The sequence below is a fragment of the Hyperolius riggenbachi genome, chromosome 1 (assembly GCF_040937935.1).
Source record: "Hyperolius riggenbachi isolate aHypRig1 chromosome 1, aHypRig1.pri, whole genome shotgun sequence".
Taxonomy (NCBI): Eukaryota; Metazoa; Chordata; class Amphibia; order Anura; family Hyperoliidae; genus Hyperolius; species Hyperolius riggenbachi.
Window position 1 is genome coordinate 446,899,739 of NC_090646.1, and position 23,898 is coordinate 446,923,636.

Below are 23,898 nucleotides of genomic sequence, written 5' to 3' on the forward strand. Positions count from 1 at the left end.
GAAGGGTGCTGGAGGAAGCCCCAGGTATGTATAAAACTTTACTTTTCATCCGTCTCAGGTACCCTTTAATTTGTAGTCACCAAACCAAATTTTAACATCAAATTATTTGATTTCATCAGCAAAGGGAGTGCATACATTTGCATAAATCAGCATCAGTGCAGAATTATTTCCATCTCATTGACCATCTCTATTAGTGACACGGCTACACATCAGGCTTTATTCTTACAGCATAGATGTTATTTAGTATATATAAGAGATTCCTGTGTACACATCATATATACAGTCACAATCAGATGTGTATATCTGACCTTAAAAATACGGGGACTGCTTTATTGAAGCAGCACAAGTAACTAATTTTGATTGGTTTATTTCATTTTTGTGGACTAAGCACAGCTATTACTGTATATATACATTATTTTTAATGACTATTATCTGAGAAATAGAACATTTTATCATATTTTCTATTTTAATTACAGTTACAAATTCATTAGGAGTCGGAGTCGGTGCATTTTTTCCCGATTCCGACTCCAGGCACCCAGAATTGCCCGACTCCACGACTACGACTCCACAGCCCTGCTTTATTATTTGGTAAACAAGTAATATGGGTGCTAACCAGGCAATCCAAAAGTTAGGAATCACTTACTTTTCTTGTTGATAAATAATTCTCCAGTTTACCTGATTCTTATTTGGTACATTGCCGCGCAAAATAAGTTGCAGGGCATGCTGGGTTGTCTTTTTTTGCTTCTTTACTTCCCCCTCAGACTTAACCAATGCAACCTGAATGGCTGAAGCCTCTACCCCTCCTATTTTCTCCTCCCACACCCCTGTTTCTCTCTGGCCAATATTTCTCAGGCTGAGACAAGACAAGACAAGACAAGACAAATAACATTTATATCGCGCTTTTCTCCTGGCGGACTCAAAGCGCCAGAGCAGCAGCCACTAGGGCGCGCTCTATAGGCAGTAGCAGTGTTAGGGAGACTTGCCAAAGGTCTCCTACTGAATAGGTGCTGGCTTACTGAACAGGCAGAGCCGAGATTCGAACCCTGGTCTCCCATGTCAGAGGCAGAGCCCTTAACCATTACACCATCCAGCCTATTGCAGAGCTGTGTGGGAGTGCCTGAAGACTGGGAGGAGGGTGGGCAATGCATACACAATCACAGAGAAGAGTAAGGGAGGAAATGACATCAGGATTAGCTTCAAGATAGACACAGCTAAAACGGAGAATCCTAAGAAGGATTTTTTTTTTTTATTGTAAAGAATCACTAAAATTAAAACGTGGACAGTGCAATACATATGTAAGTAGAGCAAGTATTTAACTACTTATATATGTTTTTTGTTTTGTTTTTTAGATGGTGTGACTGACAGCTCCTATTTAACTCCTCCTGTACTGTAAACGATATGAGATTCAGCTGTGCTACTAATGTTCTATTTCTTAGCTGTACTACACATACAAATAATTGTCATAAGTTTATTTTCGCTTCAGATTCATTTTTAATAGAGTAGATGTTACATTGCATATAAACATTGAATCTAATGAATATCTGTTTAAACTGGAATTTACAATCAATATCACAATGGACAATCAGTTGACTATTGATCAGATATGCCTAATCCATGCAAGCTGGGAGGAAGCTTGGGCAGGAGTGGTACACACATGCATCATATATTTAGCTTTGTATTTGTACTGTATGCAGTGTTGCAACCAATATTATTGCATGATCATTTTACCTGCAGTGGTGCAACCAATAATATTACATGATCATTTTACCTGCAGTGGTGCAACCAATAATATTACATGATCATTTTACCTGCAGTGGTGCAACCAATATTTCATGATCCTATTACTACTGGTGCAAGGTATGAAGACAAGATAAATGATCGATAATCTTACCCAATCTACTAAAAACTGTATAGTGTATGCCCAGCATATTAATAAATGTCAGATTTCCTGTGCTTAAAGCAGACCTCCTTATTAAAGCTTATTTTAGTTTTGGATAAAGAATGGAAGGGCTACATCCTTACAACTATAACAATAGTCAGAGGCAAATAATTCTGAGTTGATGCAGGATCATGCAAATTAAGTATGCAGCTTAAAAATGTACCAAACAAATCCTGACGAGTTGGAATTCTATTGATCCATTTTCAAGAGGCATACGAGACATGTTGGAATAATTTGCATCTCATTAATCATCACTACTTAAAGCAGGAGGATTAGCCATAATATGCCAGGGAAAAAAACACATAAGTAGATAAATACTTGATCTACCTACATAACAATGTATTGTACTGTCCACCTTTTTGATTTCAGTGAATTTTATGTAGTAAATGAAGAGAATTCTGTTCCTGGTGGGGGCCATGTCTTTTGCCCACAATTTAAGCTAAATCCTGATGTCATTTCTGTCCTTTACATTTTTTATTTTTTCCTCCAATCGCTGAGTCACCTCAGCCTTGCTTGTAAACACAAGTGAGCAGAGGATCATGTCTCAGTTAGGCAGGGAAATAAAGGGAAGAGGAGGAATATATTATAGATATAAAGAACCCCCAGCATGCAAATGTTTGACACTGACTACACTCTGACCAGTTGCTGTTGAAATTTGATTTTTATGGTGACACTCCCGCTTTAAAACCTTATTGCTTCTTTTGCTGCCTGCATCTATGTTTGAGCGATTTATTTTAATTTCCTGTGGTGTCACTGGTAAAAGTAAAGGTGCCCATACATCAGACGATGTATGTGCTGATAGACCAAGAGACAGATCTCTCTCTGATTGAATCTAATTGGAGAGAGATCTGTTGGCTGCCCATGCACTGCTGGACGATTCCCGATTGATTTCAGCTTGAACTCTCTTGAAAATCGGCCTTGTGTCGCCGCATCCACGACACACACGCTCCCACATATATGCCGGCAACCATGTGGTGTGCATGTATGAGCATGCAGGCCAGAGCCAGCGGCGGACACCGACAGGTCAAGTATACCGCTTGCGGCACGGGGGGGGGGGGGGGGGGGATAACAATTTACACTAGAAGGGATAGCGCAGTAGGGTTCCTTCATGTTTTTTGCTCGCGTCGATATCCCACAGCGTAACCCCAGTGCGCCCGATCGGGCATGTTGGCCCTTCATCTTGCAACATGGCCGATACATCGATCAGCATATATTGGCAGCATATATTTTCAACCAATTCAATTATAAAAAACTTAAGGGATGGTCTATCGGCCGCCAAGTAACCTGAAGCATGACTCTTGCCAAATGTAACAGTGCAATTAAAACTGATACGATTCTAACTGCCTCCCCTCACTTCTAAAAACATGTTTTCGATTGTGACTGGGCTGCCAGTGGAAAGATGTGCTTACTTTCTGTTGTCATCAGAATCAGGACATAGACCGCAAAACCTTCCGCAAGCTCTATACTTTTGTAGAAAAAAAAAAGTATAAAGTTCATTGTGTGTGTATGGCTACATAATCGGCAACCTTGCTGGGTACTGTGGTCTGGAAGACATCAAGAGGGATTATGGAAGGAAATGATACAGTGCAGAGAGGATAAGGAGTAATGTTTGGCAGGTAAGAGTATTCGGCTGCTTCCACACAGGGACATTACAGGCGCACGTTAGTGCAGCCTGTAACGCTCCCCCAACGCACAGCAATGTAACACAAGTGGGCTGTTAACACTGCCCACATTGCGTTACATGTAACGCTGCACGTTGTAGTGAAAGTGCAGCATGCTGTGCGTTCTATCGGCTTTAGCCGCATTAGACTGTTTGCACATGCTCAGTGGGGGAGCGGAGAGGAGGCGGGGAGATGCCGCTACAGTAGCCGCGCACATGGCTACTTAATATGCACTGCACTGGCGGCCGCTGATTGGCCGGCGGGACCACGTGATGCGGAGTGTCTCGCTCCGCATCACGTGGTCCCGCCGGCCAATCAGCGCCACCCTGGGAGACCTCATGCGGATAGAGCCGCCTAACGCGGCTTACTCTACCATCCTCTCCCGCACCACTATGCGTTGCGTTAGGGGCACGTTATGCGACCATAACTTCCCCTAAAACGCAACGTCTTGGTGTGTAAGTAGCCTTAGAGTTCTCATAGATTGCCCGATTTTGCGATGCAGCAACATGGTCGCCCCTTTGAACTTACAATCAATGTCCGGGCTAAATTGGTTGAAAGAATCGATCAGGAATGCTGGAAAATCTCAGCTGTACAAGGGTTGGATCGGGTGCACGGAGGTAACTGCATTCGATATTGCAACGACTGGCAAATGCCCGGCCGGTGTCTTGCTAAGTGTAAATGTCTAACAATGCAGATTTAACTATGTATGACCACCTTTAATTGTATCTACGGTGTCAGATACCATTGGAATGAAAGTTAGTAAAAGTGATTAATGTTTTTTCAGGCTTATTCACACTGCTGCAGTTTGCAAGCAGGTTTTCAGCAGCCAGTTCCTTTTACAAAGGGAGACAAACTCAAACGTTAAGGGTGGTGTAGTAAAGTGCAGATAAGATATGGAGCTGATTTTTCTATACCATATTGCAGTGCTTTACATTATGAAGTTGTAGTTTATTTCTGAAGGTCCTTTGTGGCCCGATGAAATGGATATAGCTTGCCTCATTAAAGGTAGGGTTCAGAAGAATAAAAAAAAGTTTAATATTAGTCACAATGGGGTCTATTTACAAAGCTGCAACGGGTCTCTGCTTTGTTTTACATGTTATACTTCCCTCATCTGCTCTAGAACATCCTAACAGGTAGCGTAAAGCCTCATACACTGGTACAAGGATTGTTGCCTGCAAGGTAGTGATGGGTCGTTCGCGAACGAGCCGGCTCTAAAAGCCGGCTCTTTGCTGCGAACGACAAGAGCCGGTTCTCAGTTTTAAAAGAGCCGATGCCTCACCTGCCCCACACAGCTCTGCTTTGCTCTGTAATAAAGGGTGCTGAGGCATGCTGGGAGATGTAGTCCTCATCTTGCAGCTTGTAGGAATGTATGGGGCGGAGCAGAGCAGTAGCAGGAGGGATTGCCTCAGTCAGAGAAACAGTCTGGAGTTGTCATGGAGACGGGGCGGGACTTTTACTCCGATTCTGAGTGGTGTCTAGTGATATTTAATGAAGAGCCGATTCAGAGCCATAAGAGCCGGCTCTTTAATGGGAGCCGATTCAGAAGAGCCAATTCTCTGAGAAGAGCTGGAATTCCCATCACTACTGCAAGGATGGGGACTTGATCCATTGGGCAACAGTGGCCGATATCTGTACAAACACACAGGCTAGTGACTTGTTCCGTTGCTATAAAAATGTGCACAACAGAGCGGACAGGGTGTGTAGGAGAATAATGCACTCGGCCGAGATTATCCATCACACTGATAGCTCGCTGACACATCAAGGTTAATTTGGGGGGGGGGGGGGACTGTACACATTTAGGTTCTTGTAAGATGTGATTTGTCTTCTTAAAACAGAAGGAATCTTGCAATAATTCAGCTTTTAAGTGAACATTTTGATTACCCACAATACACCTCTACTGAATATGCAAATTATATCTATGCCAATGTAAGCCACGCTTGCATCCAGATCCGCTGGTGTATAGCAAGCCTATAGCTTTGAATATTACACAGCCACATCAACCCCACATGTAGACAGCCTGTTTCAGGCTTCAGTACATGGCAGGGATTGATATGGCTGTATGGGATAGGGCTTGGATCAGTACAATCGAGTAACCAAGCAGCTCGGGGTAACACAAACCACTAGAAATGTAAAGGGGGCTAAAAGAGACTGAATCACACCAAGCATTGCTTTTTAGTAGGAGAGCTTTTCTGTCTCTTTTAGCCCCCATACATTCTTAGTGGTTTGGGTCACCCCGAGCTGCTTGGTTACTCTGTTGTTCTTGTCAGAGGCAGCCCGACTGACTGCCTCAGCCGAGAGCCATTTAGTGTGTGTACAAGGCACAAGACAGCAGCCCATAGATTTGGGAGCAGCAATAAGGGCTGGTTCACACTTGCAGTGCTTTTGGGGTGCTGGTACATTGGAACACTGGGCAGCGAGGTGGCGTAGTGGTTAGCTCTCTCTCCTTGCAGCGCTGGGTCCCTGGTTCGAATCCCAGCCAGGGCACTATCTGCAGAGAGTTTGTATGTTCTCTCCGTGTCTGCGTGGGTTTCCTCCGGGCACTCTGGTTTCCTCCCACACTCCAAAAAAAAAAACCATACGGATAAGTTAATTGGCTCCCCCTAAAAAATTGGCCCTAGACTACAGTACTTACACTACATAATATAGATTTATGGCAATGGTAGGGATTAGATTGTGAGCTCCTTAGAGGGACAGTTAGTGACTATATATATATATATACACACATACACATATATACATACATACACACTGTACAGCGCTGCGTAATATGTCGGCGCTATATAAATACTAAATAATAATAATAACCCTATGGGTGATCCCACTGCAAAGTTGCAATTTGTATTAAATGGAAATGGTGTTGCATGCAGCCTATTCTGAGCAATTGAGCTTTGGAAGTATGCTGCAAAATCGCACATGCATTCAAATTTGCTTGAAAAATTCCTTTGTGCAATCGCTTAGCTATTGCGATTTGTACTGTGAATGAAGTATTATTGATACTCTGGAGCAGCTCTCTCTGGGAGCCCTCTCTCCAAGTAGTCTTGGATACAGGAGCAAGGACCATATGATTAACAGTTTAGAGTTTGCTAAATAGTTCTTGGGCATTATAAATTTCTGTGGACTACTTTAACGTGTGTGGGTGGTGGGGAAACAGATGTGCATAAAACCTTGGAAATTGTCCATACAATTAAAAAAAGTCATAATAGAAAGCAGCCCAGCATGTATAAAGTAAGGATAGACGCTGAACATATGCAGTGCTGCTGTAGAAGCAATGTTTGGAATCCTCCTAATAAAATTGTGTTGTGTTTTTTTTTTTTTTTTTTTTTTTTTTTTTTTTAAAGCTTTTGGCCTCAATTCATTAAGCTTTATCAAACACTTTATCAAACGTTTGATAATTTACCTCATGGGTAAAATCTAATATTGAATTCACTAAGGTGTTATAGATTTATTGAACGTTTTATCGATAAAACATTTGATAAATATATAACACCTTACTGAATTCAAAATTAGATTTTACCCATGAGGTAAATTATCAAATGTTTGATGGTGTTTGATAAAACTTAGTGCATTGAGGCCTTTGTACTTAGAAATGTTGAGCCTTTTCTGTTTCTCATATTTCTCTGCAGCAGATCAGGGTAGAGAGCTTGTGTACAGGTACACTATTTTCCTACTTTCTCATTGGTCAATCTGCTCACATGGTGCTTTCAATGTCATGTGACCCATTTAACCCTATGGGGGACACAGCAGCTGGGTAAAAAAACATCAATGCAGTATTCAACAAAAGTAAACCTAACCATAAAGAAAGTAGGCAACCAATTTTTCTTGTAACCCGATATAAGCAATGAGAAGGCACGAGTTTGAGGCCGTGATCCTATCACTGCTTAATAGATAGACAATAAATTGACTTATGAAAATGTGCACAGAAAACTGAACCAAGGGGAAGCAGTTGCCCCGAGCAAGCAATCTGGTTTCGCATGTTTAAAGCTCTACTTCAGGCTTTGTTTTTTAAGTGCATCAAGCCTTTGTTGTTTTTGCATTATTAGAGGAACTGTAACCAAAATAACAATGAGAAAAACTGACAGCACAGGCTGTAAACAAGATGTCTGCATCCAGGAATCAGGAAGTAGAAACTGTGCAAATGTATTTTAGGATTTGTATCAGCTGTAGCAAATGCATGTTTTTTGTTTAAAAGTTATAAACCTCCCCCACAACATGCGACTCCCAGTACTGAGCTAGCCGAGGACCTCAGCAACTTTTATTGCAGGTTTGAGGACCAGGTGGCACGGGGGGAGCCAGATACAGCACCGGCACACCCCACGCCTAGGGCAGATTATCTCTCAGTCCTGAGCCCTCCAGCTGTGAGTGAGGCCGACGTCCTCTTCCACCTGTCCTCGCTAAACCCCAGGAAAGCCTCTGGCCCTGACGGCGTGTCACCAGCCTGCCTGTAAACGTGCTCACACCAGCTGGCACCCATCCTCGCTTCCATATTCTCCAAATCCCTCCAGGCTGGCAAAGTCCCTGCATGTTTCAAAAAGTCCACCATTATCCCTGTCCCTAAAAAGCATGGTAACTCTGACCTCAATAACTACAGACCAGTGGCCCTGACATCCAATATCATGAAAACCTTCGAGAGAGTCATCCTGTCACACATCAAGCAGGTTACCTCCCCCAAAATGGATCCGTACCAGTTTGCATACAGGACGAACAGATCCACTGATGATGCTGTCAACATCTGCCTCGAGCTCACATACGACCACCTGGACAAACCTAACACATACGCCAGGATTCTCCTTCTGGACTTCAGCTCAGCCTTCAACACCATCTGCCCCCGCATACTGCAGGACAATCTCACTGAGCTGAATGTCCATCCCACACTCCGTGGGTGGATCACAGACTTCCTGACCAACAGAACCCAAGTCGTTAAACTCGGGAATGTCACCTCTCAACCAAGGTCAACGAACACGGGGGCCCCACAAGGCTGCGTCCTGTCGCCAATCCTGTTTTCCCTCTACACGAACAACTGCAGATCCAGGGATAACTCTGTCAAGGTCATCAAATTTGCAGATGACACCACCATCGTTGGTCTAATAACAAACAACGATGAGCAGGCCTACCGCCAGGAGGTTGACAGAGTTTCCCAGTGGTGCAGGGAGAACAGGCTGGTCCTCAACTCATCCAAAACCGTAGAGCTGATTGTGGATTTCAGGAAGCATGCCCTCCCCCCCCCCACCGATCTTTATCAACGGCACCGAGGTCGAAAGAGTAACCAGCGTTCACCTTCTGGGCACCACCATCTCCAAAGACCTGAGCTGGAAGGCACACACAGCCGCAACCCAGAAGAAAGCCCAGCAGAGGCTCTTCTTCCTCCGCCAATTGAAGAAGTACGGCATGGCACCAGAGCTCCTAGTCTGGTACGTTGGCTCCTCCACTAGGGACAGATACAAACTTCAGAGGGTCATAAGATCAGCAGAGAGAATCATCGGCAGACCTCTCCCTTCGCTTGCCCACCTCCACAACGCCAGGCTACGCTCAAGAGCACTGAGGATTGCCGGCGACCCCTCTCACCCGGGCCAGCGGTTCTTCTGCAGACTCCCGTTAGGCCGCAGGTTTCGGTCCATCGCCACCAAAACCTCAAGGCACAGGAACTCTTTCTTTCCCTCAGCTGTCACCCTCCTAAACTCCCTGTAGGCCATTCTATCCCCTCCACCACTGCATTCTGAACTGCACCTTGCCGCCCTTTATTTTGCTTTTGCTTGCTTGTATCATGCTTTGTTTTTTGTTCTTTGTTTTTTGTATTGATGCCCTTCTGCATTTTATGCCCTGTTTATCTATACTCTGTTATCTACACTTTTTATCTCCACTCTGTTAATTGCTTGTGCCAAACCCAATTCCGAGCATGACCCTGTCGTGCCTGGCGAATAAACTGATTCTGATTCTGATCTTTTAGAGCAGAGAGGAGTTCTGAGTTCAGGTCCACTTTAACATAAAAAGGAGTATCCTGAATAATTCACTGCATTCTCCTATATGTCACTACAGTACCTCTTTAATTTAATGTTTTATGGCTTGTTGAGTTTTCAAGATAATCTTCCTGTGTGAGTGTCAGATGTTTGGTTACGTGGAATAGCAGTGGGTGATCTGTCCAAACTCTTCCCCTTATCCGATCAATGCCCCATGTTATGTTTTGGTAGGGAACAGTAATTAGATGTTAATTCTAAGTTCATGCTAATTTATGCAACCTGCAAAATGCAAATGCAGCAGGATTTTTTTTTTTTGCATAATTTTAATCTGATGCTCTTTTGGATGCATTCAAAAACTATTCCATAATTATAATTGAATCTGGGCCACCAGGAGCATGCTCTATCGGCGTGCGATATTGGGACAAGCGGCAAATGCGATTGAACTCTCCCCCCCCCCCCCATGTTTTATGTCTCCCACCTCCAGTGCTCATGCAGTTATATTTACCTGTCCTCCATCCATGCTGAGTATGATGAAGGGTAAATTATAACTGCATGGACTCTGGGTGGAGGGACATAAAACATTAGGGGGGACAGCGGCCAGGGGTGGTGTGGCAGCGTTACAAGGTCGATTCACAAAATATTTATTGCTGAGATTGATTGGGAATCGGCCTCAGTTCATGGTGGCCAACAGATCTCTTTCTGATCAGATTCTTGGTCGATCGGCTGCCAAAATTTAAAAAATAAATCTACTTACCCAGGGCTTCCCTCCAGCTTCTGGTAGCTGTCCTGTGCCCTCACCGCAGCTCCGTTTTCAGCCAGTGGCCTGGGGTTCTCTCCGGAGCAGATGCCGACGGGCATCTACTGCACCTGTGTGAGAGCTGGTCACGCTCATGTGGTCTGGAGTGTTCTGCACAGGTGCAGAACTACTGCGCAGTACACTCCAGACCATGTGAACGAGACCGAGAGCAGCTCTCGCTCAGGCGCAGTAGATGGCCTGGGGAGGACGGCATCTGCACCGGAGTGGACTCTGGGCCACCAGCTGAAAGCAGAGCTGTGGCAAGGGCACAGAACGGCTGCCAGGAGCTGGAAGGAAGCCCCGGTTAGGTAGATTTTTTTTTTTTTTTTTTTCTCAGACCTTCCCTTTAAAGGCTCGTACACACGTTGGATTTTTCCAAACGACTGGTCATTTGGACGCTTGAACGTCAATGTACGATCGGTTGTTCAGCTGATAAGACTGGATTTGAACAATCCGCCAAACGGATCCCTCAAAACCAGTCTTATCAGCTGAATGACCGATCATACAAACTCCCGATTTGACGTCCAAACGACCATACTATAATAACCTTTTAAACAAAAACAAAAAACATTTGTTACAGCTGATGCAAATCCTAAAATAAATATGCACTTCTTCTACTTCCTGATTCATGGAAACACATATTAACATCCTGTACTTTGAAATTAGCTTATCTCCCATCTCTGCCATGGCAATCATGTGACACAGGAGATAGATCAAGTTACAACTTGTGATTAGACACAAATGAGGGGGAATTAAGGGGCCCATACACCTAACTATTTTCCCGCCGAAATACAGCCGTTTCGATCACAGTGATCGAAACGGCCGTGAAATCGCCGCTCACACCGCTGACAGAACAATGGATTTCCATCCGAAATCCATCGATCCATCCGTGCGGAAGATTTTTCTCGGTCGCCGGCGGGTCGGGAGTGCGCCAATAGCGGTGTTCGAATGCCCGACGACCAACCCAATACAGTGGGTATACATTACCTGCTCCAGCCGGCGCGAGTCCCCTGGTCTTCTTCTCCGCTTCGGGCTCCAGAGCTACACAGAACTTCCTGTCCCGGCAGGAAGTTTAAACAGTAGAGCGCCGTCTACTGTTTAAACTTCCCCTGGACAGGAAGATTAGTAGCCGGAGCGGAGAAGACCAGGGGACTCGCGCCGGCTGGAGCAGGTAATGTATGCGGGGGGGGGGGGGGGGGGGGGGCTGCGGCAGCTCCACAGATTGTGACCAGTTTCAGGCTGAAATCTATTCACAATCTGTTTGCAGTAAAGGTGGCCATACGATCCCTCTCTGATCAGATTCGATCAGAGAGGGATCTATTTGTTGGTCGAATCTGATGGCAAATTGACCAGTGTATGGCCACCTTTTAGACAGGCTAAACTCTCTAAATACACACAGGATGCATTTCTGTCTGTCTTCCGTCTGACCTGTGCAAGAGTTCAGGTCCACTTTAAGGATTGACTGATCGGATCTTCTGGCAGATTTAAGGCCTGTACACACGTGTGACTCAAGTCTGCTGAGGCGGCCTATAACAACCACCTCAGCCAATAATCAGGTGTGTGTGTGTGTGTGGCAGCCCCCAACCACCGATTCACAACCCCAGCGACTCCAATCCCATTGTTTGCGCTACACCCCCATGATGTCACGCACTCGCCGCTCATCTCCTGACCCCCCCCCCCCCTCTCTCTTCCCAAGCATAGCAATGCAGCAGATCGTTGGCTACACAGCTGACTCGCGTCTGTGCAGCCCGGCCCAACTATGTCGACCAAGGGGATCAGAACCTGATCCCCGATGGACGACATCCGTCAAATGTGTGTACGCACCTTTAGATTTAGTTTCACGCATCTTTATACTGGGTGTCAATTAGCTAGGCTGTTGATTGTAGTAAGTAGATTTACCTTATAAATGTCCAGGAATGTACATCACATTATTAGGTCTGAGAAAGTTATTCTACATGAGTGACAACATGGCTTCTAAAACAGAGAAATGTGACCCATTTAGAATTCTAGGAAAGGAAAGAGATTTAGGTGGTTTGCAAAACACTCATCACTGTAGGACAGCCTTTAAGAAAGTACCATATATATTCTGCAATTACAATATGGGTTTATAACATGCACAGTGTTTCTTCAGAAATCTAATGCAGCAGATTGAGGTTTCCTATTGATCCATGTTTAGTGTGATTTTATGATGGGCCTCTTGAATTGTTTTTGAATTTTCTGGTTCTGAGTTGTAATCTGCCATGGTTCTATGTATTACAGATGCTCTGCTTGCTGACCTGGAATCTACCACATCTCATATTTCCAAGCGGCCTGTCTTCTTGTCGGAGGAGACTCCATATTCCTATCCCAGTGGGACTCATACCTATCAGGAAATTTCTGTGCCTGCTGTATCTGCTAATGATTCCCTGAATGGAACAATCCATGTAGACCCTCTGGATTCCTGGACCAGCAACTCCAATAACTATACACATCAGCAGGTAAAGAAGTGGAACATGTTGGGCCTGGGTTAAGTGGTCTTCTGTGTACGAATATCCCGGAACCATGACTGAAAAAAATGTATCCTACATATTCAGTACTATTGGCTAAATATTCTATTCTGTATTCTAATAGGTGTCTTTCTGACATCCTTGTGTTCACTTTCTCAGAATACCCTCCACAATTCTTCAGGTGTGAATGACAGTGTGATATCGCCTTCTGCTGGAGAAGAGGAGCATGTGTACAGGTAAGCAAAATGTGCAGCTTTGGAATGATCTATCCGTCAGTATTAAACCCATAGCTGACATGATCTACTTGTTCTCTTCCTAGTTTCCCCAACAAGCAGCGATCTGCAGAGCCATCACCCACTGTCATAAGCACATCTCTGGGCAGCAATCTGTCAGAGCTAGATCGTCTACTTTTGGAACTAAATGCTGTGCAGCAGACTCCACCCACTAGCAGCTTATCAGGTGAGGCTTTTTTGCTCCTTGGTCTTGTTTTTTTATTCCTTTCTTTCTTCATTCCAGTGGTTAGCTAATCTGAATGTGTATGTCTTCATTCTGTGTACTTGCTGTTTTTTATTTGACCTACCTTAAACGGAACTATTGTGACCCAATATAGGCATGAATGTCCTTCACTCCTTGTAGCAGAAAAATTATAATATTGTGAACACCCATTTTACATTGGAAGCTAAAAACAATCCTTCATTTCATGAGCAGTCACATGATTAGGCCTACAGAAGACTGTCCTCCCTCTGATGCTTTTTGGGTGAGACCTTCACCCTCTGTCAGTTCTGGGTTTTTCCCGTGGGATGTATATGACTGCAGTTTCCTGTACAAATTCTGTTTGTGAAGCATTTGCATTACGGTTAGTGAAGAACATTCATTTTAGATGCAGTTTATCAGGTAAATGGAGTTCTACTTAAAGTGTAACTGTCTGGCATAAAATCAAAAATCAATTCTTTATTTTTATCTGCTAAACAAGTAATAAAGATGCTAACCAGGCAATCCATTACTTTTCTTGTTGATAAATAATTCCCCAGTTTACCTGACTCTTATTTGGTACACACAATTTGGCACACAAAAAAGTTGCAGGGCATGCTGGGTTGTCCTTCTTCTTCTTCTTTTTTTTTTTTTTAACTTCTCTTCTTCCCTTCAGACTTAACTAATGCAGCCTGATTGGCTGATGCCTCTTTCCCTCCTGATTTCCCCTCCCACACCTCTGTTCCTCTCTGATTGGCCAATATTTCTCATGCTGAGACAATGCACTTTCTATAGTGAAGGGTGGGCAAATCAGGCAGAGGAGATTAGGGCAGGAAATGAAATCAGGATTGGCTTCAAAATAGCCACACTTAAAATGGGAAATGCTAAGAAGGATTTTCTTTTTTACTGTAGAAAAATCACTAATATCGAAACGTGGACAGTGCAATACATATGTTATGTAAATAGAGCTAGTATTTATCTACTTATATATGTGGGTTTTTTTCTGAGATAGTATGGCTGACAGCTCCTCTTTAACAGTACAAGTCACATAAAGAAAGTAAGCCAGCATATCGCAAAGTTATAGTAGCACTAGAATCACATAAATCCAAAACAGGGCAGATCACTCCCACCACGCTAGTACCTTCTGGCAGTGTGACTTTGAGAATAGTACTGCAAATAGCTTTTAGTTCGTTTGTAGTGATCATGTAACAGCTTGATTTCTCTTTTTGTTGGTTTTGATATTCCCAATAGCTAGTGTCTTATCCCTCATAAAGCACCTTGGGTTGCTGGGTCATTAGGCTTGAAATATCTCACTTTCATTGCCAGCAGTTTGAATCTTTGCATGGACTTTAGCAGTGAGCTTTTTATCTACCCTCTGGCATGTACCATGTAAGATTCTCTTTCTGCAGTGAGCTTTCCTTACTTTACAAAACGGCTGGTGGAGTGAGGCAGCCCTTTTCTATAGGAGGGAGGAGGAGACCCCATGGTTAAAGGAAGAAGTATTGAGAACTCAGTCTAGGAAACGACACCACTTGAGTTGTATGATACCCTAATGGGCGTCCAGTAGTATCTTTACATACATTTTTAAGAAGGCTAAAACTTAAAGTGGACCTGAAATCTTTCACAGGACAGAAGGAAAAGGGAAATAAATGCATCCTGTATGTATTTAGAGAGTTTAGCCTGTCTAATTCCCCGTTATTTGTGACTAATCACAACTGCAAGTTGATCTCTAAGCTGTGTCAGCATAACCCTGTCTGCTTCCGTGAAAGCAGGAAGTAGACACTGCAAATTTATTGCAGGATTTGTATCAACAGTAAAAAAAAAAAAATTCTCCTCGCATATGTTGTAATTGTCTACTAACAAGTACCAATAAAAAGTTACATTTGAAAAAATATTTTTCTTTAAAGGTTATTATGCTATTGCTTATCTTTTACAGCAGAGAGGAAGTTCTGAGTTTAGGTCTACGTTAAGTTTTAGAATTCCTTAGGCCGTGTAAGACAACTTGTGTATTGGCCTATTTAAATATTGTTTAATTACTAGGGTATGACTGCAATGTAAAAATATGAGTGAAAACTGAACACCAATAAGAAATACATTTGTTAGGCAGGAAACAGTGACTTGTTGTAGCTCAGTACTTTGCTGCTACTTCATTGCCTAGGCTAGGGTAACGCTGCATGGATAGGGCAGACAGTTGCCTCTAGAAAATAAGTGCTTTATGTTCATCAGTAATGCCAAGGAACTATTGTTCTTATAGATGATCTAAACAGAAACATCTCACAGCCCATGGCTCCTACTCTTAATACTGTCACAGACAGTTCTGTAATGAAGACTGGACAGGCTTCAAAGGAGAAACCCAAACGCAATGGAGCACGAGGAATAGAGGATGTCCGCCCAAGTGTGGAAAGCCTGTTAGATGAGCTTGAGAGCTCTGTACCTAGCCCAGTGTAAGTTCTCCAGCTAAAGAATTAAAAGCCTGCATGTTATCTGTGCAGTACTTGACATTATGTCTCTTGCAGCCCATCAATCACTGTGCCTCAAGGAGAGATTAGCAACCCTCAGAGGGTCACCTCCAACCAGCAGCAAACTCGAATCTCTGCCTCTTCTGCAACTCGTGAGCTGGATGAACTCATGGCATCGCTCTCTGATTTTAAGGTATGTTACACAGTAACATGAATGACCTCAGTATGATTGCAATGCTCCTTTTATCTTTCTTCATTTGCCGTTTACCTCTTGTGAAGTTAATTCCATATGGATGGATTCAAATCTCTTGCTGCTAAGTTAAGCTGGCTAAACATTGTAAATAGTTCCGGATCTTTTCAGATGGCCTTTTGCTGTATAGCCATGGCAGCTAGCTGAGCAGCCTGTTCAGCTCTGTAGAGAGGACAGTCCGATATGAGTTGCTGGTGCCTGTTCTGAGAAGTACCTCTCCTGGCTGGCCAGCCAGCGTTTTCCAGCATACCTGATCCTTAACCACCTTTTGGCAGACTTACCCCTAAGACCTGTATACACTTAGAAAAGGCAACTGAAGCAATCCAAAACTGTCATTTTGGATTACCTAATCTGCAAGGGGTGTACAAACCCTAAAATATTCAGTTTTTACTGATATTTTTTTTCCCTGTGCTTTATAACGAGCATACATTTTCTTTTTTTTTTTTTTTTTACAACATTGGGTTTGCACAGGGAAAGTTCATAATGTTTGTAATGGACGACATAACAAAAGTTGTTTAGGTGATGCCTTTAATAAGGAACTGGACAAGATTTCTATGCACGCTTTTAGAACTTAAAGTTTCTTCTTCGGGTATTATACAGAACTTACTCAGAACCTTTCTGATCCAGTTCTGTATCTGAACCAGCTTTGTATCATGCCTGAAGAAACTTAGTTTTCGAAAGCTTGTAGAGAAATCTTTAGTTGGTCACGAAAGGTGTTACCTAAACATTTGTTGTTATGTCTTCAGATTCTCTCCATGACCAATGCTCACACAAGTTTTGTATCTGTTTCCCTTTGGTATACAGTACCTATAATTTTCCATGTGAAAGAAAACAGGATACAAAGTGAATTCCAAACTGAATCATTGTTTGAAAATGCATCTGCAGTGGAACACTTTTTATCGTTTATATCAGGCAGCTTTGTTATTTAGGTAGGAGACAGAAAGTAGGGGAAGAAGTTTCCAACAGGGAAAGAGAGAGCAATCAGAAACTCCGTTCTTCACGCTCCAGTAGTACGCAACAGAATAAAGAAAACTGGTGGCCCCAGGAGCAGGAATCGACGTACTGCTATAAAAAGCTTGAGAATTTCTTATACTTCCACGCACAAAAAAAGTTTTTTGGGCTGCCTTTGTCCCTCTTGGAGAGATTCCTTCAATTTTCTCTGTAGGGTTGGGAGGATGCTAATTGATGGAGACACCGCAATAAAAATGCTGTACATTTCAACCACTTACAACAGTGTCCCAAAAGTACAGTAGATGGTTTTCCCTGGAGTTGCAGCCATAGATTGTAAACTTGTGGCTGTGGTGCCCCAGGTCATTAACTTGGGTGTCTGTGCTTAACTATTGAAGAATTGCTACTCCGTGCATGAAAGGTTAACTCGGCTGCCAGTGAAGGGCTGTTTTATAGAGATGCACTGGCTCTTGGCTATTGAATAGCCGCTGCTCGGCTACACTGTAGCTGTGTGCCGGCTTTAACTGTAGTATGAAGGGCTGTGGAGTTGGAGTCCATTGCTTCATAAATTGAGTAGTCGGAGTCAGATTTTATTTTTCTACCCATTCCATAGCCCTGCAAGGGCTCTGTTGTCAGAGCAATTTTGGGTACCTGGAGTGGGAGTCGGTGGTTTCATAAACTGAGGTTTTGGAGTTCGAGTGATTTTTGTACCGACTCTACAACCCTGGTAGAATGTTGGCACAGGGCTCGGCTAGGGAGGGAGGTTAGTGTTGGGCATATAAATAGAAGAGGATCCGTAACATTATCAATATTAACTATTGGCTTCACCCCCACGTACTCAGGTTAACAAGCCTCTAAAATATGTATGCCCCCTCCTTACCCTGCCTGCCAAACGCCACTCCACACAGTCGTACCTCCTCCCATCCCCATAGAAAACGGATCATGTGCCTTGGCTATACTCAAGTGACGTTTCTGTATAGCACACATTGCATGCAGGATTATGTCTAGTGACACTACTATTGCTTTTCTTTGCACCTTTATTTGTAAAGTCATTTATAAAATATGTATTTTTGCTTTCATCTGTTGCTCAGATTTTCTTAAAGGGAACCTGAGCCAAAGCTCTGGTACAAAAAGAGATAACCGCCTAAAGAGAGAGAAGCCTCAGGATCCCATTGAGGCTTCCTTCTGTCTTCTGCTGACCCACTGGAAACCTGCTGACCCCCTCCACATTGTGGCCACGCTCCTCTTCTGTGATCAGCGTGGTTGTGCAGTAGCACTGGCTTACTGTGCATGTGCATTGCTAATGCATTGCCGGGCTGATGCCAGAAGAGGTGAGGCTTCCCTCTCTTTAGTTATCTCTTTGTACCCGACCTTTGGCTCAGTTACACTTTAAAGAGACTCTGAAGTCTTTCAAAATACAGGTTTTTCTTTTAAAATCCTCTTTAATATCAATGCCCTAACTGAAACGCTGCATCCCCGTGGCTGAGCACTAAATGAATCACCCCAAACTCTTGGGCAAAAATCCACGCCTTTCCTGGTCGTGGATTTTGCTGCCCGGGGAGGCAGAGGTTTGGGCTGGAGCTCTGCTTCCCTGCGCGTCAATCTGCGCTCATTGCCGCCTCTCCCCCACCCCTCTCAGTGAGAGAAGACTGAGAAGGGCGGGGAGAGGCGGCGATCAGCGCAGATGGATGCGTGTAAAGGCAGAGCTACAGCCCAAACCTCTGCTTCTTCACTGAAGGGCTCCCCGCAATGTGCCCCAGGGAGCTTGGGGTGATTTTACTGTTCAGCCTCGGGGATGCGGCATTTCAGTTTGGGCATTGATATTAAAGAGGATTTTAAAAGAGAAACATGTATTTTATATACTCACATAAAGGAAAGCCTTATTTTATATATTTGTAATACTGATATGAAGGCGGTTTTAAAGAGAACCCGAGGTGGGTTTGAAGAATATTATCTGCATACAGAGGCTGGATCTGCCTATACAGCCCAGCCTCTGTTGCTATCCCAAACCCCCCTAAGGTCCCCCTGCACTCTGCAATCCCTCCATAAATCACAGCCACGCTGCTGACAAACAGCTTGTCAGAGCTGGCTGTGTTTATCTCTATAGTGTCAGTCTGCTGCTCTCCCCGCCTCCTTCAGAACTCCAGTCCCCGCCTGCATCCCTTCCCTCCCTGCTGATTGGAGGGAAGGGACGGGGGCAGGGACCGGAGCTATGCAGGAGGCGGGGGAGCAGCTGAGACTGACACTACAGATGTAAATGCAGCCTCACAGCATGGCTGTGATTTATGAGGGATTGCAGAGTGCAGGGGGACCTTAGTGGGGTTTGGGATAGCAACAGAGGCTGGACTGTATAGGCAGATCCAGCCTCTGTATGCAGATAACATTCTTTAAACACACCTCGGGTTCTCTTTAAGTAATAGAGCTTACTCCCTTATAATCAGAATGATCTTACACTATGCAGTTGTTGGCAACATAACAAAAAAGTGCCTTGTCTGGCTACTTTTATACACATTTATGTGAATGCAGCTATGAAATGAGTTGAAAATGAGTGAGTTGATGCAAGCAGGCTGAAGAAGAGATGCAAGACTCCTCTAGGTCTAGTAACTTTCAAATAGTTCCTTTTTTCTCTGCAGATGCTTTATTGGCAGACTGCAATGTCCTAATTACATTATGTGTGTAAAACTGAATTCCATACTGAATTTGTGTACATTTGCAGCACAAGCTACAAAGCCTCCAGTGGCTGTCTCGATCCTTAATAGAAAGAAAACTTTGACTTCTCTAGTAGGCCTTTGAGATTATAGTGGGCTCAAACCTTTATACCAAAATACTGCAGCCAGAAATGAAATGCAGTTGTGGGTAAGTAGTAGTGCTTCTAACTTTTGGGTTTCTTGGTTCCTGCTGTATATTGAAGTACTGTAGATGTTAAAGAAGCCTGTTTAAATAAAAGGTTTTGCATGCACTTGACCTGAAGGTTCCCATAAATCTAAGACAGTTGAAGTTAACTATTTTTGTAAGGTTCATCTATACATTATATGTTTAAAGCTCCTTATGCAAACGAGCTGTGGACTGCATAGCACAATCATTCTTGCTAAATTGGTGTTCAAACAGTATTTATCACAAGCATGCTGATAGTAATGTTTTATGCTTATTTTTGACATTTTTCCCTTTCTGCTTCTAATGCAGACGTGCCATACTTTTTCTGAGCCTCTTTCTGAATTCTGCTATAGCCCTACAAGTTCATTGTCCACCACAACCTTGCATGCAGGCACAGAGAGTGTATGTGATGCACTCGCATCCAGAAGTCCCAGTGTATTTCTGCATATTGATGAGGAAGAAGGCTCTCTCTCATCATCCCCCTTTAAGAAAGGACCACTTCCTCCCTGCCATGGTTTAGAGATTGATGTAAGTAATGATAAAAGTTCCATCAGTCCTTTCAGTGCCTACAGTCTAAGAACTGACATTTACCTTCCAAGCTTTCTCAAGAACCCTCCAGTGAAGAAGGAGGTTCAGGTCCTTCGTGAGGAATACATGAAGTCTGTGAATGTTGCTCAACCTGATGGAATTTATGATTTACAGCTGCCTGCTGGACAAGACAAATCTGTGTTAAAATCGTTTGATCATGTAACTGTTGATAGTGAAACTGTCTCAGACCAACCAGCCAGTCCACAAAATTCAACCCCAGAAGAAACTAAAGTCCCATTGAAAAGTTTGGATATTGCATTAGACAATAACAATGAATTAACCCTGGCTCCTGGTGATCAGAGTGATAGCACTATCTACAATGGAGTTGTTCAATCGAATTCTACATCTTGTCTTCAGTCTGACACAACATATATGGACCCTTCTTGGACACAGGAATCTGCTCAGATTGTACTTCCTGAGACTACAGCACGGGATCGAATTTCAGCCTCACGTCAGGCAAGCGTGGCATGTTCTGTGCATGGTTTCATGTGTATGTCCAAAATGTCTGCTACCATTGATGCATGCAGGATCCTGCTGACCAATATAAACTGTTGTTTGAAGAAAGAGATGACTTCTAACACATCTGGCAATTTGTATTTTATAATAATCATGTCCAAAGTGGTGACAACTGATGCGTCTCCCTGTATGTAGTGTGCCCTTAGAGGATGGAAGTGGTCATTGCACTTTGCACTTTTTGTGATGCTGTCAAATAACATTGTATTTATTGTTCAGATGAAAACGGTGATCAAAAGGACAAAAGAAAGTCCTAATGTGCATCCAATGTCTCGAGACCTTTCTCCTCGGAGGAAATTTGGTCCAGCTATATATAACAAGAGTCCATCACAAGACCGACTGATTGAAGAACTACATGGGCGATTTGGTATAGACAGGCAGGAAATTTGCAAAACCCCGGAAGATAATTGGCTTACAGAGGGAGTGATTATTACATCTCAGCCTGCTAAAAATGTGCGAACATCAGAACAAAGGATTGAGAAGGTAGTGGAAGGAGGATACTGGGAATAAATATTTTGTTTTGCAAGCGTTATTGATGGTTTGGAAAAAAACACTTGCATGTTAACAAATGCTGTGCAAGGGACTTAACCCTTTTATTTTTTGCATCTAATTAGAGCTCAGCATAAATACCATAGTAGAAAGATGCAACCACAATACTTCCTCATTAAGAATGTGTGGTTAATTGTTTTGAAAGCTGTGGCTTAAACACACAGAGCACTGAGGAACAGTTTTTGCACAAGTTTTGAATAAGTTCAAATGGGCTTTAGATTCCTGTGTAAACTGACCCAGTGGGCTGCTTTTCTTGCATTGCAATGCATTTCTGAAACTTGCACCCCTGCCTGACTTGGAAATCTATTCTTGTGGTAGGACCTACTTTAGTGACTTATTTCTCATTCATCTCTTGCTGTATATGAGCAAAGGCATTGTTCACAGCATTAAAAACAAAAAAAACTCCTCTTTATCTAAATTACACATAGACTTAAATTTTTTACTGATACTCTTCTTTCCTGCTTTTCTCATTCAGATAATTATTCCTCCGGATTCTCCACAGCTCATGAGAAAAACATTTTCTGTTGCTACTTCTCCACCTGGCACATTGCAGTCAACAAGACTTGTATCTAAGTCTACATCTCCAGCTCATCCTCCTCCCCCTCCTACAACTACTCCTGTTCCCAATTCCATGACCAATGTTTTACCCTCTGCCTTCCTTCCTCCTCCTGCCCCTCCCTTGCCCCCTTCACTCCCTCCTGTGCATGCTCCAGCATTGGCCGCATTACCCCCTCAACCCCCACCTTCTTGGAAGACTTATAGTGATGATTATCAAGATTTATCTAGAGTGGTACCACTGCAGGTAGAATCCCAGATTCCTTGTTGGGAAGAGTGTCCTGCTCCATGGCTCTTCACCTCTACACCTTCAAGAACCTTGCCTGCACCGAAATCCTGCGTTTCTGTTGCCTGCCAGACAGATGACCATCCACTCTTTCCACCAATTCAGGCACGAATAAGTAATACTGGCTGTGATATGAGGGCTTTTATTGAAAATGTAGCAAAGCATGTTGAATTTGAACACTTTTTGACTATGGAATATATAGTAGCTTGTGCCTGGATAATAAGGAATATTTAAGATGTGTAATGTTTTCTGTTGGATGTCTGTCTTGTGCCTGGACGTTTCAGTCTGTCAGTTTTCCAGTGTTGTGCTGTGGTGCTCGTTCAGTTGACACTTTCTGTATTACCAATCTGAACCTTCTTACAGATGTCTCCTGTTTCTGCCGCTAGTTCGGCAGTGTTTGCCGCACGTCCTCCGCTGAGCCCCCCTCTTACAGAAAAGGCAGGTTTTTCACTCTGTGTGTACTTGAAGAGTGCAGTGTTTAAATATTGGTCTGTTAAAGATATGAAAATTAGTAAGCATGTAAACTCAAATTTTCATCAATAGATGACCATGCATGCATTTTGTCAGTGTGCCAATTTGCGTGCTAGAATGACTTCTTGTGTAGTGACAGTCATCCTTTCTCTCTTTGTGTTGGTCTTTAGTCATCGGTTGCTTTCCTTCCTCCTTTGCCTTCGTGGCCTCCACAGGAAGAGCAGGATTTCATACATGGTTATGATTTTCGCAATCCCTACTCTAGGGAGTTGGCTGCCGCTAACGAAACATCTTTGGTACATACTGGGTGTAATGCACAAAACATTTTAAACCTGTTCATCCAACTGAAAATTGAGTGTGTAGAAGATACACATGTATCCTATCTCAGAAGCCTGTTCTTTATTTTGTGTCTTTACAGTTCATGGCTCAAGGGAAAACTGTGAACAGTTCTCCTCCTTCCAGTGCTCCAAAGCCAGGTAGTCAACTAGACAACATGCTGGGCAGCCTGCAGTCTGACCTTAACAAGCTAGGAGTGGCAACTGTAGCTAAGGGTGTTTGTGGAGCTTGCAAAAAGCCGATAGCAGGTCAGGTAAGTAGGTCTTTTTAATGTTGAAGGAGGAGATGTTTCTTTGTGTATCTCTAGCTAGTATTGATCATATCTCCTTTTATAGGTTGTCACAGCCATGGGAAGGACTTGGCATCCTGAACACTTTGTGTGCACTCATTGTCAGGAGGAAATTGGATCACGCAACTTCTTTGAGCGAGATGGGCAACCATACTGTGAAAAAGACTATCACAATCTGTTTTCTCCTCGTTGTTTCTACTGTAATGGACCAATACTGGATGTAAGTGCTACGTTTTGTAATGTAACACATTGACATTTTCTTTGTTCTATGTAATATACACTTTTTTTTTTTTTTTATTTATTTTTTAACAGAAAGTTGTGACAGCCTTAGATAGGACATGGCATCCTGAACACTTCTTCTGTGCACAATGTGGAGCCTTTTTTGGACCTGAAGGTAATCTGCTCAAATAAAACATCTCAGCATTGATGTTAAAATAGTGACAAACCTGTTTTGTTGCATGTGCTTCAATGAG

General features: G+C 43.3%; 1 protein-coding gene across 3 annotated transcripts in view; it reads left to right on the forward strand.

The window, feature by feature from the left end:
- The window catches only part of PXN (paxillin), a 69,422-nt gene that overhangs the window by 31,147 nt on the left and 14,377 nt on the right, over window positions 1-23,898 (forward strand). The window contains exons 2-14 of one of the 3 annotated variants that reach the window (XM_068238715.1): window positions 12,610-12,827; window positions 12,996-13,072; window positions 13,156-13,295; window positions 15,562-15,751; window positions 15,824-15,959; window positions 20,148-20,882; window positions 21,159-21,422; window positions 21,964-22,434; window positions 22,693-22,771; window positions 23,020-23,096; window positions 23,219-23,389; window positions 23,472-23,645; window positions 23,738-23,819. In XM_068238715.1, coding sequence (XP_068094816.1) covers window positions 12,610-12,827; window positions 12,996-13,072; window positions 13,156-13,295; window positions 15,562-15,751; window positions 15,824-15,959; window positions 20,148-20,882; window positions 21,159-21,422; window positions 21,964-22,434; window positions 22,693-22,771; window positions 23,020-23,096; window positions 23,219-23,389; window positions 23,472-23,645; window positions 23,738-23,819 — 2,814 coding nt within the window. Of the gene's footprint in view, window positions 1-12,609; window positions 12,828-12,995; window positions 13,073-13,155; window positions 13,296-15,561; window positions 15,752-15,823; window positions 15,960-20,147; window positions 20,883-21,158; window positions 21,423-21,963; window positions 22,435-22,692; window positions 22,772-22,970; window positions 23,097-23,218; window positions 23,390-23,471; window positions 23,646-23,737; window positions 23,820-23,898 lie in introns of all 3 variants that reach the window. The other 2 variants (XM_068238714.1, XM_068238716.1) reach the window with 2 other exon arrangements.